General features: G+C 35.6%; 1 protein-coding gene across 2 annotated transcripts in view; it reads left to right on the forward strand.

The window, feature by feature from the left end:
* The window catches only part of Nup154 (nuclear pore complex protein Nup154), a 41,307-nt gene that overhangs the window by 24,996 nt on the left and 2,347 nt on the right, over nucleotides 1-13,964 (forward strand). For both annotated transcript variants that reach the window (XM_085957781.1, XM_085957782.1), the window contains exons 16-20: nucleotides 813-1,087; nucleotides 3,004-3,178; nucleotides 10,277-10,536; nucleotides 11,200-11,428; nucleotides 12,712-12,946. In XM_085957781.1, coding sequence (XP_085813907.1) covers nucleotides 813-1,087; nucleotides 3,004-3,178; nucleotides 10,277-10,536; nucleotides 11,200-11,428; nucleotides 12,712-12,946 — 1,174 coding nt within the window. The remainder of the gene's footprint in view (nucleotides 1-812; nucleotides 1,088-3,003; nucleotides 3,179-10,276; nucleotides 10,537-11,199; nucleotides 11,429-12,711; nucleotides 12,947-13,964) is intronic.

A 13,964-nucleotide genomic window follows, 5' to 3' on the forward strand; every position in this document is an offset into this window, starting at 1 on the left:
TAATAATATGTACGTTATAACAAGTCATAAATTATAAAAATTTTCACAGACCTACACATTGAAAACATTCAAGTGGGCTTTGTGAATGTAGGCCCTTATAAAATGCTCCAAAATATTATTATGTTACGCAATTTATTTTATGGTTTTCTTATGGCCTGAGATAACGAAATTTATCTGTTCCCTAATTCAATCCACTTGAGTAACACTAATATGAAGACCAATTAATATTTTCTTTGAACAGTGGCGTGCTTGACTAAAAAAACTTTTTATCTTTATAAAATCATACTGAAAAATATTCTAAATAACCTAATGCTGCCACTGCTGAACATGTGATAAGTATAATGATAAGTTGTATGTAGGTAGGACCTTATAAAACACAGTGCCGAAAAATATCTATAAAAAATCTAATTATGATGCAAAATAAAAACCAACTAGCGAAAAATATTGGTAACGTATTCAACTACGATGCCAGCTAAGAAATAAACCACTCAATGGTAGTTCCAGTGAAAGAATGACATTTTCGTGATTACTATACAGGCGGCTCCGATCAGATACGGCGGCACCGAATATAAGTGGCCAATCGGCGCCGCCGGCAGCAATGCTGTTAATTATGAGTTTCTAAGTTTATTGTACTGTGACAGATATCATTGATATAATATGTATGCTGCAGTGTAGAGTTATATTGCCAACACTAATAGTGTGGTACACGAAGTATGTAGCGATGAATATAAGTCAAATTTAAAATTGAACACAAGAGCTGCCTACGCTCTATATTATTGCCATCAATTAACAAATTGAATAATATTCTGTAGGCCAACGAAATCCTACTGTTTGCTAAACAACAAACCAGTCCGCTGGAGCGAGAAGAGATGCTGTGCAACGCTTTGAAGCTATGCCGGGACGTGGCTCCTCACGTTAACCTTCCGGTGGTGTGCGCCAAATTCAGCCAGGCAGGATTCTACAAGGGTGTGGTGGAGCTGTGCGTCACGTGCGCAGACAAGATCGACCCTACCAAAACTGGTCTGCACTTTTATCGCAATGATCAGCCTCATCACGATCAGGAAGGATACCTGGCTTTCTACAAAAGGTTCCAACATAAACAATTTTTAAAAACTTGTTCGATTTTTTTAAGGTATCTAGGCATAACCTTTTGCAAAACAATGAGACGAATTAGTTGGCTTTATACATTTCTTAATCAAGTATGGAATGTTTTTCGCAAGCTGAAGATGGTTTAATTGAAGTTTTGTCATTCGTTGTAATACGGCTCATATAGCACATTGCTGCCTAATTTAATATGTGCCTTCCCACAGTAACATGGATCTACATTTTTAACTCCATAAGTTGTCATAGTCATGTTAAACGTTATACCAGAAAATCAGCGTTAGATCTTCAAAACTGTCTATTTTTTGCGAATACAAGAGAAGTAAAATACATTGCAAATTTTTAACATTGCGTCCTAGAACACGAAAATTGGAATTCATTTCGATTACAAAAATAAATTCATTCTTCACCTGAATCAATGTTCATCTCTTGTTCTAAATGAGAAAGCGTTCATGACAAATCTTTCCAATTTAACTGTCGGCCGAGTAGTTCTTATCACATACCATTTGTCTAATTTTATGGTGATTTGTTTATTTCCCCAAATTTTTTATGTATTTATATCTTATACATATATTTTTACAGGTTTAATAATGTTTTCCCGAATTTTTCATAGAATATTATATGTATCCAAAATTGGCCGAATATTGAAAATAACTGGGCTATAAATCGAAGTTACACTATAATTGAGCCCATATATAACAGCATAAGTAGCGTTATCCTGAAAACAGTGTTCTGAGATATTGGCAATTAAACATTTCAGTTGATTGTTGTGGAGATACCTATCGTAAATATTTAATTCTGATGAATAAAGGTAGTTTGAGTAATTGAGAACACGTTTTATTAAACAAAAAAACTATATTAGATAAACCACCATGTTTATAATAAAATATACGGTAACAAATTTTTTGCTGTTTTTCCGTACAAAATAAAATAATCGTACAACTCTGATTTTGATGGTAACATCCTTTATCCTGAGTTTTTAAGTGAGTCACTTGAAGTGATGTCTTCATCAGGAGGTCCATATTCAACATTTATTGGGATAAATTCCAATATATTTTTTAACCAATCAGCACTTTGTTGGCTTCACAAGAGGCAAACAAAACAAAATGTCTTCCATTTTCTTTGTATCCTGTTGGATTTTATTTTCCATTTCCCAAAACTTGGAAAATAAATTATTTTGTTCAAAGGCTGAAAATGTATTGCACAATTTTTGACAACACTTACCCACATACACCAAAGTATATTTTCTTGATAATCTTTCCGTTAAAAGTTTCATAACTTTGACCGCTTTTCCTTTTTGAGGTAATAATTAGTTTCATTAATGACATGCCTTTTTTGAACAAACAGATTCAAAGTAAAAGAGTAAAAACAAATTTATAAAAGCAATTTATTTATTTAAAATTTAAAGCAAAGCAAATGACGCGACCGTCCGCAAGCACGAATTGTGTCGTGTACGGCATAGATATTATGGTGTACGGATAAACAGCGTACCCTGCGCTGTCAGTTTGGACTGTCTACTGCCACCTACTGTTAGAATATCAAAGTAGTATTTGGTGAGTATGTACATGCATAGGTGTATGCCGCGTAATTTAAACTGATTTATCGAAAAACAGCGTTATCACGATAACGGTCGTTTTCCGTATATGGGCTCAATTTAAAAAGGCCATTGTAGTGAAAAGCCATATACTGGGGTGTAATTAATGTACAATTAGATAAAATATCCAGTCACACAAAAAATATACATAAATACACAACTGATGAAATTATGATGGTGTTTGAAATAACTAAATGCATTTAAGGGCGCGTCATGCTAGTCCATTCTCATTACCGCATTTCTGCTGATATAATGTTACATATAATGTTGATATGAGTATAATGTTTTCTGTTTGATTTTTTATACAGAATGGATGTTTACCGAGAAGTGACAGGTGTCTTAGAGCAATTGTTTGAACAGAGTTCTGTAGGATCATCCACTGATGGATTGGGTGGTGCTACGACGACAACATCTCTGAACAAATCTCCTTCTAGTGCACCTCAAGATTTACCAAACCTTTCCCCAGCAGATGCTAATTACCAGGTAATTTACTAAAATACATATTCAAATAAATACAAGTAATAGTATGTAATTGGTTTCAAATCTAGCTCAACATAAAGAAGCTCCATGAATGAATATACATTAATTTGGTAGATATGTATATACAGCTACGTCGTTATATACCGATTAGCTACTCAGCAAGATTATTTACTTCATTACGTATTATGAACGCAGAATGAGTCAATGTATGATATTGACATCATTGACAGAAAATGATTATAAATAATTACAAGATAAAAAGAACTTTTTATATACCACGTTTTTAAATTTTCTGTTGAATCATATAAACTTGACAATTCTATGTATTAACACATTTTGAGCGGGAAGGGTATTTCTACCGATTTGAGCGGGACGGGTAGAAATACCTTTTACGCCGGCTCCACTTGAAGTGCGGGAAAGGTATTTATACCCGATTTTTGCATACGAATATTTTATGTCAACGGCTTGAAAATGTTTCAAACTACACACACATCTACAAAAAAAAATAATTTACCGTTGATTCGTTTACTTACACACACACTCTTGCGCAGCCCATATGAGAGCTTGTGCGTAATAAGGAAATTTGTTTAGAGTCAATAAATCAGCGAACTATATTTCTGTAGACGATAAGAATGCTAAAACTATATGCGTCTTCTTTTTACACTTGTTTATTTTTTGATGGGTGAGCAGGAAGACAACATTTTGTGAAATATCGATGTATTGTTTAAACATGGTTTGTTCGCTGTACTGTGAATGCGATTATATGTATATTTTTATGATGTGTGATAAATACTATGCCTCCTTTTCATACTATATATTAGCCTATGTGAGCGAGTGAAAAGACGACAATTTGTGATCGACGGAATGCATTCTTCGCACTTGTTGTAAGTGATATTGTGCGGTGCGATAATGTTGGTATGCGAGCGGAGCAATAAATTATAACATGAGTGGAAACCAATGTTATTTAGATGTCTGTAATCTACTACGATCTATATTGAATATCAGTATTGAATTTTCAGTCTTGAAATACGGTGCTATAGAACGGGTGTGTTTTTACAAGTGAAATATATTTAAGTAATCGATATTTTATTTAATCTTTAAAAAATGGCTTCAGTCAATTATGAAAGCGATGACGAAATATTTGCCGATAATTTGTCTGCCTATTCTGGTGAAGATTTGCCAGAATTAGGCAGCGACAGTGATAGCGACAGCGATAGTGAAGAGTTTCCTCGCACGAGAAGGGTACCAGTGATACCGTTACAAATCAGTGATTCTGAAGACAGTGAAGTGGAGGAAGAGGAAGTCATGGAATGGTCTGAAATAGACAACCCACCGCATATTGAACCATTTTTAGGTAACGTTGGTGTTTGCGTCGCACCAAACAATTCTGAAAATGTGATGGATATAGTTAGTTTATTTATTGGAGATGATTTACTTAGCATGGTGGTAGAAGAAAGCAATCGATACCGCACACAAAATGAATCCCGAATCAAGAAAATTAAGAAATCTATCAAATGGAAGCCTGTAAATATTGGTGAGATGAAAAAATTCCTCGGACTAATTTTGCTTATGGGACAAGTTCGAAAAGACACAAGAGATGATTACTGGTCTACTGATCCGAGTATAGAAACACCAATATATTCTAAAACAATGAGTCGTGATCGTTTTAGACAAATTTGGCAATCGTGGCACTTTTCAAATAACGATATCATTACGGATTCTAGCGATCGCCTCGAAAAGATTAGGCCAATTATGACATACCTAATACCGAGGTTTTCTTCGGTTTATAAGCCTCAAAGGGAACTTTCTTTAGATGAAGGTATTATACCCTGGCGGGGAAGACTTGTATTTAAAGTCTATAATGCATCTAAGATAATAAAATACGGTATCCTAGTGCGCATGGTCAGTGAAGCCACTACGGGATACATCTGTAATCTGATCATTTACAGTGGGCAAGGAAGACCACTATTAGACACCATCCAATTGCTTCTTGGTCCGTATTTAAATTTGTGGCATCATGTCTATATGGATAATTATTATAATAGTGTAAAAACCAGTGAAGCACTTTTAGAAAATAAAATTAGGACGTGTGGAACAATGCGAATAAACCGAGGCTTCCCAGAATGTTTTAAACACGTCAATCTTAGTGCAGGACAGAGTATGTTCCGTCGGCGAAAGGATGTATTGTTACAACTCTGGAAATCAAAGAGAGATGTTCAAATGATTTCAACAATACATCCATCTACCATTTTAGAGAGTCACAACATCGATTGGAATACGAGACTACACATTTGGAAACCGCTGTGTTATAGAATACAATAAATATATGGAAGGGGTTGACCGTGCGGATCAGTATCAATCTTACTACTCGATCATACGAAGAACAAAAAAATGGACAAAGAGAGTTGTCATGTATTTGTTAAATTGTGCTTTTTTTAATTCTTTTAAAGTTTATAAAGTATTAAATCCGACCAAAAGGCTAACTTACAGACAGTTTTTGCGTAGTATAAGCAAATTTTGGATAGCCGACCATATCGTTGAAACCGACGCAATTTTGGAAGAAGCGGGGCCGTCTAGATCACGATTACCAAGAAGAGTGGGTAAAAGTGATCATCCTGGTAGGTTATCACTCGATATGAAGAAGAAGCATCGAATGATAAAAATTGTTACAGATGGTAAAAAAAAATACCCACAAAGACAGTGTCGAGTGTGTTCGGTGCACAAAAAGAAAAGTTTAACTAGTTATATGTGTACATTTTGTGACGTCCCCCTACACAGGGGTGAGTGTTATCATAAATATCATACTTTATCCAAATATTAGAATAATAATTTTTGTGCGGGAATTTATTTATAGTGAATGGAATATTTTTTACGAAACCTTCCTGTAAATATGTGATTAGCACCATGTACTTGTGTTATTTTAAACAATTTGTCAACACAGCACTGAGGAGCAATATATGGTGAATGTGAATTCCAAATTTCATTAAAAAATAACTGATAGTTTGGAAGATAGAGCGATTTTTGTAAAATTCGATTTTATTTCAATTTCCGCTGGTTTTCGCCCGCTGCGTATACCTGTGCCTTTGTACTGAGGCCCGCGCAAAATGTGTTAATAAATACTTTTTTTTGTACTTGATAGAAATACTGAATAAATATAGAATACTGAAATGTCATTTTGACATTTCATATTGATTTCCATAGTAACGCACGTATATATTGATAATTTAGTTGCTAAGACTGGACACACTAGAAAAAATTTGTATCGGACAAACAAGAATACCAGCTAATAAAAATGTGGTAAAATAAAAACATTCATAAACTTTCACGGTGGAAAATAAGAAACTTTACATCATCATGTTTAGTTTCTTGTATAAAAAGGATAAAATTAACAAGCTTCTCTCTTGTATGTTTATGCTTTTTTGTTTATACCGGTTCTATGCCTTCAGCGAGTTATCTCGCTCTATGAGGCCGTGATCAACAGGTCGCACATACAAATTTCGCAAGTCATCACCCAACTTTAATCACAAATTACTAACCACTGTCGATTGATTTGCATAATCTAAAAAATTAATCACAGTGGCATCTGTTTGAACAATAATGAAATCTAAGCCACAAATTATCAGGGTATTACAGCGGTTGTAGTAAGAGCTTCTCTCTACATTCATGTGTGTCATTAAACATCTGCGGCCTGTCAGATACTGCCATAGTAATATCGTGAGGCATAGAAAAGGTTAAGGGCTAAATGCAACAATTTTGGTATTATCTAAAACTAACTATGTAATAATTATGAACCCTATAGGGGGAGGCGGGGCTAGTTGTTACAAAAAAATAAAAAGTTAAATATCTGAAACCCGTTTATCTTAAGACACATCATATTAATTATTACTAATTCTACATACATTTAGCTATTACAATACTGTTTATTTGTATCCTTACATACCTTACAAAAATTACAATAGCATTAAAAACAAAAAATGAGAAGTGTAACAATGTGCCCCAGCCGGGGGCAAGTTGTTACAGGGTAGGGGCACGTTGTTACCAACTAAAACAATAATTGAAAATGAATGTAAAAGTAAGTTTTTTGCTTGTGATTTTCTTTGCATTTATATTTAGTCACTAAAATCATAATTCTGACACATGAAATTAACTTTATCCCCACAAATACAGGAAATGTGAGCCCAATTTTTGCATGTTGTGCATTGGATCCACTCTTGCCCAGGTTTAAAGAAAGTATAATTCTCCAAACAGAAGCATTCTTCATTCTCTGCGTCCGAAGAAGATAACACCACTTTCTTTATCAGTTTCTTAGTTCCTTGGGCCATGAAATATTTTGCTACATTTTCTTATGTATGTTGCAAGCTCATTTTCTTGATCGACAGAAAATATCTGACGAGGTTTTGCGTAACCCCACTAACTTGGAAGTGGTCTGACGGTTTTCTTTATGTGCAATATAACATTGTAAGGTCATATAGTTTACTTTGTATGCTTGGGCAGCTTTTTTTATAAGAGATATTCTGTTTTCAATTATTTCTTTAGCCGCTTTGTTGTCGGTTTCCTGGGAAATTTTACCTCTATCGGTTTTGTTTTTTTTTTGTCCTCACCATTGTAAGATTGTAATCTGGAAGGATAAAAATAGATGGTATAAGTACCCACCTATTTCAAATAAAGAAGAAACAAAGAATTTGTAGTAAAGTGGTAGTGAGTGGAGTTAATTCATACAATAACAACCTGCCCCCACCTCACTGTAACAACTAGCCCCTTTGACCCAAATAAAATTGAAATTGTTTTAATATTAACACGGGAATTATATTTACTTCGATAAATATACAACATACGAGCATAAATATATAGATTTTTAATAGCATACTTTAAAAAAACTTACCTCTTATAGTTTGGTAACAATCAAACTTCAAATTCGGCCAACAAAAGTTGCTTTGGACACGAAATTCACTCAAAATGGTTTTATTTCAACTGCATACAATTAATGCAGGCGAACTTTCGTCATCGACTGCGGACAGGATGTTTACGTCTCCTGTGTTACACCTACGCCACAGGATCTTGTAACGGGAGAGTTATCTAGGATGTAACAACATGCCCCCGTAACAACTAGCCCCGCCTCCCCCTACCTAACGATACCTTGAAATGAATATTTTAAATTCTTATTTTTGATAAACTGAAAAATATTTTTTAATTCACACGCAGTGATAAAAGTATGAATACTGCACAATATAAATTGAATAATTATAAACTAATAAATAAATATACACTTTCAATAATATAATGGATGTTTTATCGGTGGTTTATTTTAATAAATACACATCCAGCATTCTCAGCAAAACTATTTGCGTTGTAAGAATTGCAACACTACATCAATTAATGCATACGTACAAAAAATATCATACTGATTTCAATGGTTTGAATAATATAATAAAATATTTTTAATGCTGCTGGTCTTTCGTTTGGGTAGATAATTGGTACTCAATATAATTTTTCTTTGTCAGAAACGAATAAATGATATTCAATGCTATTTTTACTTGGGTTCAGTTTACAATATGATTTATTTTACATTTGTCATTCATTATGTATCATTTGATTGAAAATCGGCTACTTAAGGCATATACCCACTTATTTATATAAATATGACTACATATGCATAAGACCCTAAAGGTTCAAATACATTATGATCATGTTATGTGCTCTCACAGTAAGCCGCTATGGGAAAGAAGTGTATAATGTCGTTTTTCTTGGTATTTAAAATGTTATCAGACTGATGCTCCCATCCCATAGCACATTTTGAACCTTTAAACGAGCATTGTCAGTTAGCAAAATTTTCCGAAATCACTAGAACAACAATGAAGTCACTTTACGCGTACAGCGCTACATCGACACCCGCATGATTCAATGAACGTTTTTTATCATTTTCTACATGCTTCGCGAATCGCGTGTTCTTTGTCTTTGGTGGTTTGCTCCAGTGGCGCACCCAGGTTTTAATATTGGGGGGGGCCCAAGGAGGAGAGTGAAAATTAGTCCCATAGGCTCTTTTTCTTCTTCACAGCCTAATTTCTCGTTTATCGCCCTTTTGTCTATTGCACTCGGTGTACCTACACCATGGTCCCCACATCCTGAAACGGGCCCTCAGGCTAGGATATTTGGCGGGCCCCCTACCTACCGCTAAGATTAAAGGCAGTGTGAAATACTACATTAACGTTTTTCAAATTGTGTTTTAGTTCAAATTAAGGGTACTTTTACTGTGAATTATTGGCGATTTTCAATACATCCACTTTAATAATGGAGCTGTCGAGTATCGACACATAATAATCAAAAAATATATTGCACAATTATTGAAAATGTTCATGGCCATGAAGTATAATAGCGCCGCAGGCGACTTTTTTTACTATTAAATCTAATTTATGATGTGTGTTTATCTCACTTATCTGGTCAACCCGACACGCGGGGCCCCCCACAGCCCGGGCCCCCAGGCTAGAGCCCTGTCAGCCCTCCCCAGCCATGACCTACACCACTCCGGAATTCGGGTGGACACCGAGAATTTTTTGACAGTTCCATTAGGAATTGGGTTTCTAAAAAAACCTGACATTAGTGTTTCAAAATTTTTGTGTTAGAAATTAAAATCTAAGAAATTTTTCTAGAGGGTGCTGGAGAATTTCAAATCATTTTTTTGCCGTGTTTTTATTTGTCTAAACTATTGGCTTTTAGTTTCAATGTTTTTGGGGGGGGCCAAGGCCCCTTGGCCCCCCCCCTGGGTGCGCCATTGGTTTGCTCTATAGATTGTGTATTAAATTATTATCTATGGTCTGCAGGTTGGGTTCTGTTCAAAATATTATCTATGGATGCAATATCATAAGTAATTTTAATGTACGCACACATAGAAACTAATAATAAATAATAATTCAAAATACTAATATATTAGAGTTGGCACTTTCAATCTTTGAATTTATAGAGACAGTGATCATTCAATATATTCTGCAGAATGACGAAACCATAGACAAAATTTTTCGGCGTACCAGCATGTGACGTGATCATAATGTAATTGCAGCAAAAGATACTTTAAGTAAATGGGTGTAATGATCTGTTTTGTTTCAGGCAAGAAAACTGGTGATGGAGTGTTTGACGTATCCCGATGAATTATTGCACGTTGCTGTGTACGAATGGATGTTGACCAAGCAACTGTACGGAGAACTAATATCGGTGGCAGAACCTTCTCTGGAGGCATACCTCCTCAGAACTTCGCAGAACAATCCAGATGCGGTGCATGTCTTCGACCTGCTCTGGAAATATTATGAAAAATGTGGCAATCATGCCGCTGCAGCCAGAATCTTAGATAACTTAGCAAGTAAACAAAGGTATGTAGATAGTTTCATAGATTTGAATAGTTTTATATCAGATGACTATAATACTTAACGAACAATTACAGATTTTCTAAATAATGACAAGTAACAAACTCTTATATTACATATATCAAATGACTGCTTATAGAAATTAATCATAATTTTACAAAGATATGAAAGTTTTTAATTTGGGATCACCTTAAAACAAACATCTATTAATTCTTTTCCTCCTACCATGTGAGACCTGCAGCGAGTATAGATCACTTTTGTAGCATCATTGCAGGATGTGGGAGGGTTGGCAATGGCGACAGAATCCATGCTCCTGTGCCGCTAGTCCGGGAAGTATCGCACTCTCAGGCAATATCCGGAACACATGTCCCGGTCACGTGAAGCACCTTTTCCTTTTCGTGATCACATCTATCACCAAGGACTGCTGTGTCAGCTCACTAACTCAAGCGTTTATAACGCAGTCGTACCAGTATACTCCTAAAAGAACTGAATTCTAAAAACATCTGCAGTTTGTATTCTTAGTTCAATGAAATCAAATAGGTATGACTGACAAAGTTTAGTGTGCACTATTTATGTCGGATCTCCACAGTCTACCTCCACCCTTCGCCACTGCTACATACATTCATTGAATACATTTATTTACGCTGATTGTTCTGTTTCCCTCTACAGTAGTAACATGAAACTGACCCAGCGAGTGAATTGGCTGTCGCGAGCAGTGGTGTGTCTGCGGGGAGGGGCAGGGGCTTCGCCGGGAGCCGGTCGTCTCCTGCGAGAGCTGGAAGAGAAAGCAGAAGTGGCAAGGCTTCAACGGCTGGTGCTTTCGGCCATTGTCCGATTGCCAAATGTCTCCGCCGCTACCGTCTCACGGCTTGAGAATGCTCTTTTAGATATCACACAGGTTAGACATCATTCTGAACAATATTTATCTAGTAGTCAACAATTGTCCGTACAGAAAACCATAATATTTGACTGATGTAGCATTTTTATCTCAGGACAATTTTTATACACTGTTTATTATAGATAAGTTATAAGTTGTCCGCTGAGTGAGGGCGCCACATGCTAACATTTGACATATAGTTCAATACTTTTTATACTGTGATGAGCTAAGTTCTAAATTCGACACCTGACAATTTATGATGGTATATCTAATAACACAGCCAATCTATACACAACAATGCAAGAGGTATTTTAACCTTTAAAATAAATAATGCCAAGTTTTGAATCAAATATTTACAGCAAAAGACCAAAACCGCTTTTGTACAATTCTCTCTTTGCAAACATAAAGTTTTTTTTCTGGTTATGCGACAATCTGTTCACTAGGTGCTTGGTTTTTCCATATTCTGTACACTCTCAGTAATCCGCCACTCGATTATTCGACAACTACTATAATCCGCCGTTATTTTTACTCGTTGAAAGCACAAAATCGCCGGTATTCGATTGTCAAATTCAGTTGTCCGCCGCGTACAAGTATACAACGCAGATGAGACAGGTTTATTTTGGAAACTCTTTCATAAAACTTATGTTCATCGCGAAGAAAGTAATGTACCAGGGAGGAAAGTGCCCAAGGACCGCATCACAATAATTATACCGTGCTACAATGCACCCGGGACACACAAAATGAAGCTTTTAGTCATAGGGAAAGCCCGGAATCCTAAGCCATTCAGAATATCTGCCTCACTGAACAACTAGTTGTGTCAAATGATTTACTGTTTAATATTTAGTTAATAAACTTAGTTTATAAATATATATAATTTAGTAAATACTTGATTTTGAATATAAATAAAACCGTAATTTGCTAGTACAAATTTCTCAAAAAAGCCAAATTTTTACGATATACTTGTTTTAATTTTTCCATATTTTGTATGTACGCACTATAATCCGCCGCTTTCACTAATTAATTGGACACTTGTCTGGGTTTTGGGGTGGCTTATTACTGAGAGAGTACTGTAGTGCAGATCATGGCCACCACAAGGGGGGCCTGTGACAGGGCTCTGAGATTTATTTAGCTCTATTGAAAAAAAAATTTGAATTTGCAAAGTTAAGAAGGGTAGACTGATGTGACCACATTCTTTCGGAAATTAGGAAAGAATATTATAATTGTGCCGTACATCATATCGAGAGAACTGTATGCAGTAGATTATTGTCTGCGAGATTAAATAGAAATCAATGATTTTCTTGCAGTTGTATGAAGAATTTGCCGACAAATACGATTTGTGGGAATGTAAATTGGCCATCGTGCACTGCTCTGGTCACAACGACCCGCTCTTGGTTGAGAGTATTTGGACCAACATCATTCAGCAAGAATTAGACAACACGGAGGGCAGGACGTCGAATGACAACCGCATGATGGGGCTGCTCAGCAAAATTTCATCTTTAGGAAAAGAATACGTCGGCTCTGGTCCCTGCTTTCCACTATGTAAGGACTATCACTTGTTGTGTCTTTCGTCTTTCATTGTGACATACTTAGGGATATAATAATAAATCAATTCACACTCGTGTAAATTGCATTATATTATGTTTAGCAAATTCTCTAATTCTAAAATAATGTAAGTACGAGGGGAGTTCCATAAGTTCGCGGAATGGGACAGAAACAAAAGAATATATTATATATGTTTTATATTTTTCAATATAATCTCCTCGGACATGAATGCACTTCTTAGATCTATCGATTAATTTTTCTAAACCTTCATAAAAATAATTTTCCGATTTGCCTTGAAAATGCTCATTTACGGCTACCTGTAGGCTCTTCATCATCAAAATGTTTTCCACGTAAATCTTTCTTCAAATTTGGAAACAAGTAATAATCACAAGGTGCCAGATCAGAACTGTAAGGTGGATGAAGCAATTCCTGGAAGCCACATTTTTTCATAACAGTCATTGCAATTTGAGCCTTATGAACAGGTGTGTTATCATGAAGTAAGAACACACCTTTTGTTTTTTTACCCCTCCTTTTTACTTTAATAGATTCTTTAAAGCGACTTAGAATAATAGCGTAGTACTGACTCGTGATGTTCGTGCTATTTTGTTTAAAATCTATTAGGTTTCCTTGTGAATCCCAAAACACTGTTGCCATCACCTTCCCAGCCGGTGGTATGATCTTAAACTTCTTGGGGGATGAATCACTCTTTTTATGGCACTGCACGGACTTCTGTTTTAACTCAGGGTCATAATGATGAACCCACGTGTCATTTCCCGTAACAATTTGGTTAATAAATTCCTCTTGATTGAAGCCAGACAGCTTTAAAAACTGCTCAGAACATTCTACATGGTAACTTTTTTGATGTGGCATAAGTACCCGTGGCACCCATCTTGCGTTTCTATGACATCCCAAGATTATCGTGTTTATACACTTCTTCTCGAAGTTGTTATTTTGGATAGATTGAAACTTTCTACGATTTCGATTAGTTTTAGCTGACTATTTTCCATAAGAGTAT

This window comes from Rhyacophila brunnea, unplaced genomic scaffold (assembly GCF_057557595.1).
Source record: "Rhyacophila brunnea isolate RB1 unplaced genomic scaffold, BYU_Rbru_1.0 scaffold_7, whole genome shotgun sequence".
Taxonomy (NCBI): Eukaryota; Metazoa; Arthropoda; class Insecta; order Trichoptera; family Rhyacophilidae; genus Rhyacophila; species Rhyacophila brunnea.